This window comes from Otolemur garnettii, unplaced genomic scaffold, assembly GCF_000181295.1.
Source record: "Otolemur garnettii isolate 467f Iridium unplaced genomic scaffold, OtoGar3 scaffold00228, whole genome shotgun sequence".
Classification (NCBI taxonomy): domain Eukaryota; kingdom Metazoa; phylum Chordata; class Mammalia; order Primates; family Galagidae; genus Otolemur; species Otolemur garnettii.
Window position 1 is genome coordinate 733,880 of NW_003852623.1, and position 3,428 is coordinate 737,307.

The window sequence follows — 3,428 nt, forward strand, 5'->3', positions numbered from 1 at the left end:
GGGCAGCTGCAGGGGTCTGCACACCTCCTTCAGTGCCTTCACAGATGGCTCAAATACCACTTTTTTGAAACCTGCCCTGAACAACTTATTTAAAACAAAACAGGAAGCCTTTCCACTCCCCACCTGGCTTACTGTTCCCATGGGACCATCAGATACTATTTGTTGTCTCTCTGCTAGGATGTGAGCTCTATAATAGTGGGACCTCAGGTTCACTACTGTATCCCTGGTATCCCTGGCAACTAAACAAACCTGCCTGGCACATAAAAGTTGCTCAGTGAATGGTGTCTGTGAGTGACTAAATTGACCAGGAGCCATTTATAATGATAAAGTGTTCCAGAATCACCTTTTATTGTTGGGAAGGGAGGCACCATACTTGCTTGGTTGATGAGCTCCCTCCCTGGGACAGAGTGATAGGCCCCTTGGTCTTCTCTCCTCACACTCCCTGGTAGCTCATCAGTGCAAAGGAGTCAGAATGGCTTAGTGACTCCTGGGCTTGCTCCAGAGATCCAGGAACTGGGAATCTCCCACGCAGGAGCCTTGGCAGTTGGAGCATCTTGGGGCAGCCCAAGGTTCCACTTCCTGGGTGGGAAAGGCTGATTTGGTCTGCTGTAGCCAGACCTCTCTCCAGTTAAAGTCTGCAATGACCCCAGAACAGTTTGGGGGATTCTATAGTCTTCGGCAATAGCAGCAGACTTTGGTACTTCTCACCGTGGTTTAAACACACGAGACTGGATGCCAGTTTTACTTGCAGAGTACCTGGCAGGTATCAAATGTCTTGATTCTTAAATATGTATGTGACTGACATAATCCAGTTACTGTTACTACCCTACTCGCAGGTAAGACTTTCTAACAGGAAGAGGGAGGCTTTGAGGTTCATTTATCAAAAGCACCCACAGAATAAGTGGCAGGTGAAACTCAAGGACTTCCACTAGAGTGATGCTCCTTTGCATGAAAAGGGAATCTCGTTTCTACCCGGCCCACCCGTCACACTGATATGAACGTTAAAGCTCCTATGAAGAAAATTTTGGCTTTTGTGTATATTTTTGGAGGCTTTTGGGCTTTCTTTCTTATTTCTATTTTTTTCAAATAAGAAAATAGAGTGTAAAATACTATTCAATAAGAATAAATATTTAAATTAAATTAAAATCTACATAATTGCTAGTTAAGGGTGAGGCCAGAACCTAACCAGAGGAAGGTAAAGAGGTGGTGGGAGGTGTAGGGGGTGGATAGAAACAGACAGCGTGGGAGAGAGAGTCCGAGTGAAGGAAGAACTTCAGACCCAGGTGCTCCCCTCTGTCTGAGAAAAAAGTGTCATTTCAGTTCTACTCTTCTCTGGCCTCAACCATTAAAACAGGATATCTTATTTTGGGTCCCTGAACTCCCTGAAACTATGTACAACATTAGGTTGACCCACAGAATTGCCTATAGTCAACAATTTTTAATGTATAAAAACAGCATCTTAACAGGTATATAAGCATTTTCCTTGGAGAAGATCCCAGCTGGACTGTCAAAGCCACTGTGCTTCCCTCAACCCCTCCAAGAAAGGTTTTAATATTCTACTTTGTGAGGGACTAAAAGAAATACTACAAACACACAACAATAACATTTAGGGAGGAGGAAATGAAGAAAAAGTTAAGCTTTAGATATTGCAGCCCCCTAAATCAGTATGTTAAAATCTTCAGTTTGCATATGCAATGATAACACACAGATTCATGGATTTCTGAGACCAACAAAGTGAAATCTCTCCTTATTGGATACAAAGAATCACCTTTTGAGGGGGTAGCATTTACCTGACCACATCTAGTCTCTTTCCATTAAATAACATTAGTAAACAGAGTAATAAGACATTACTTTTAAAAAGATAGCTGTGTGGCTCTGCGCCTATAGCTCAACCGGCAAAGGCGCCAGCCACGTACACCTAAGGTGGCAGGTTCGAATCCCCAGCCCGGACCCGCCAAACAACAATGATGGCTGCAACCAAAAAATAGCCGGGCGTTGTGGCAGGCGCCTGTGGTCCCAGCTACTTGGGAGGCGGAGGCAGGAGACTCGCTTGAGCCCAGGAGTTGGAGGTTGCTGTGAGCTGTAATGCCACGGCACTCTACCCAGGGGGACAGCTTGAGGCTCTGTCTCAAAAAAAAAAAAATAAAAAATAAAAAAAAAATAAAAAGATAGCTGTACATATTCCCTAACACAAAGTAAGACAACGGAAAAAGCACATTCTACACAGTGGACCCACTATCAGAGTCCTGATAAGGGAAGATATGTGAGGACAGAGAGAAACTGTATGTAAAGCCTGGGAAGCATCTGTGGATCTTAAAGAAACAAGTTCCTGAAAAGAGTCAAACATACCAGGGAAAACTCCAATAGACCCACCCAAATCTAAATAAAAACAAAATAAAACAAACAGAAAACCTATTCATTTTCTAACAGGCGCCCCGTTCCACCTGCTTCCAGAATTCCAGACTCAACTGGTTTTCCATCCTCACCGCTCCTTCCCGGTGTCCTTTTCTAATTCTTTGTCAACGCACCTAAAATTCACCTGTTCCCCATGATGCTCCTCTCACTCTAATCGGCACAAAGCTTGCTCCCTTTTCTGGCCTCTAACTCTTTTTGGACAGGGCATCTCTCCGCTGACCTTATCCCTCTCCCCGTTACTCTTCTGAACGAGCTCTCGTTCCCCGCCTATTCTTCCCTTCGCTGTCTGTTGTCGCCTCTCCTCCATCCTTTCCTGTTGAATGGCTTTGCTCTTTCTGCCCACATCCCCTTTGAGAAGCGACTCGGCCTAAGCTACCTAAGTCAGTCAGTCACCGCTAGAAACCAAACTCAAGTTTCCATCTCCTAACGAGGCTTTTCACTGGCCAGGATTGCCCCCTCATCTTTGCACCCCCGCTCCAACGTCCAGCAAAATACATTGCAAATGATGTGATTCAATTATCATTTAGTGATTTCTCCAAAGAGCAAACACACTGCCCTTAACGCTCAGGAATCTTCAAGAGAGATAGCAAAAATAACTTGGATACAAAGCAAACCGGGAGAAAAATCTAGAGAGAGGAGAATGAATACAAAACCGAGCCCTGTTAGCGTTACTGATACTAAACCGCTCTCCCTAAGAACAATGACTTAGTCTCGCTCCCCAGACCGGTGCAATGCCCAGTGCCGAAGCCGCGCCCGGCACGTAGTAGGTACTTCAGCGCGCACCGGTCAGGCGAATGCTAGGACCGGCTGGTGAATGCACTCACTGCGCCCTGCACAGTGCATGGCACACGGCTGCCGCTGCAAAGGGAATTCGGCGAGCGGAACGCCCTTGAGGTCCTCCCCTTCCCCGCAGACCCCCAGACGCCGCGCGCCCCGAACCTTGGTGTCCACGTCGGCCAGGCAGTCCCTGCGGAACTGGTCGAAGAGCCCCTGGCTCTTGAGGTGGTTCACGA

General features: G+C 46.4%; 1 protein-coding gene across 1 annotated transcript in view; it reads right to left on the bottom strand.

The window, feature by feature from the left end:
- The window catches only part of BOD1L1 (biorientation of chromosomes in cell division 1 like 1), a gene marked incomplete at its 5' end in the record, with an annotated part of 58,739 nt that extends 55,313 nt beyond the window's left edge, over positions 1 to 3,426 (bottom strand). Inside the window, one exon of the mRNA XM_023508193.1 lies at positions 3,355 to 3,426. Coding sequence (XP_023363961.1) covers positions 3,355 to 3,426 — 72 coding nt within the window. The remainder of the gene's footprint in view (positions 1 to 3,354) is intronic.
- Between the last annotated feature and the right edge of the window lie 2 nt (positions 3,427 to 3,428).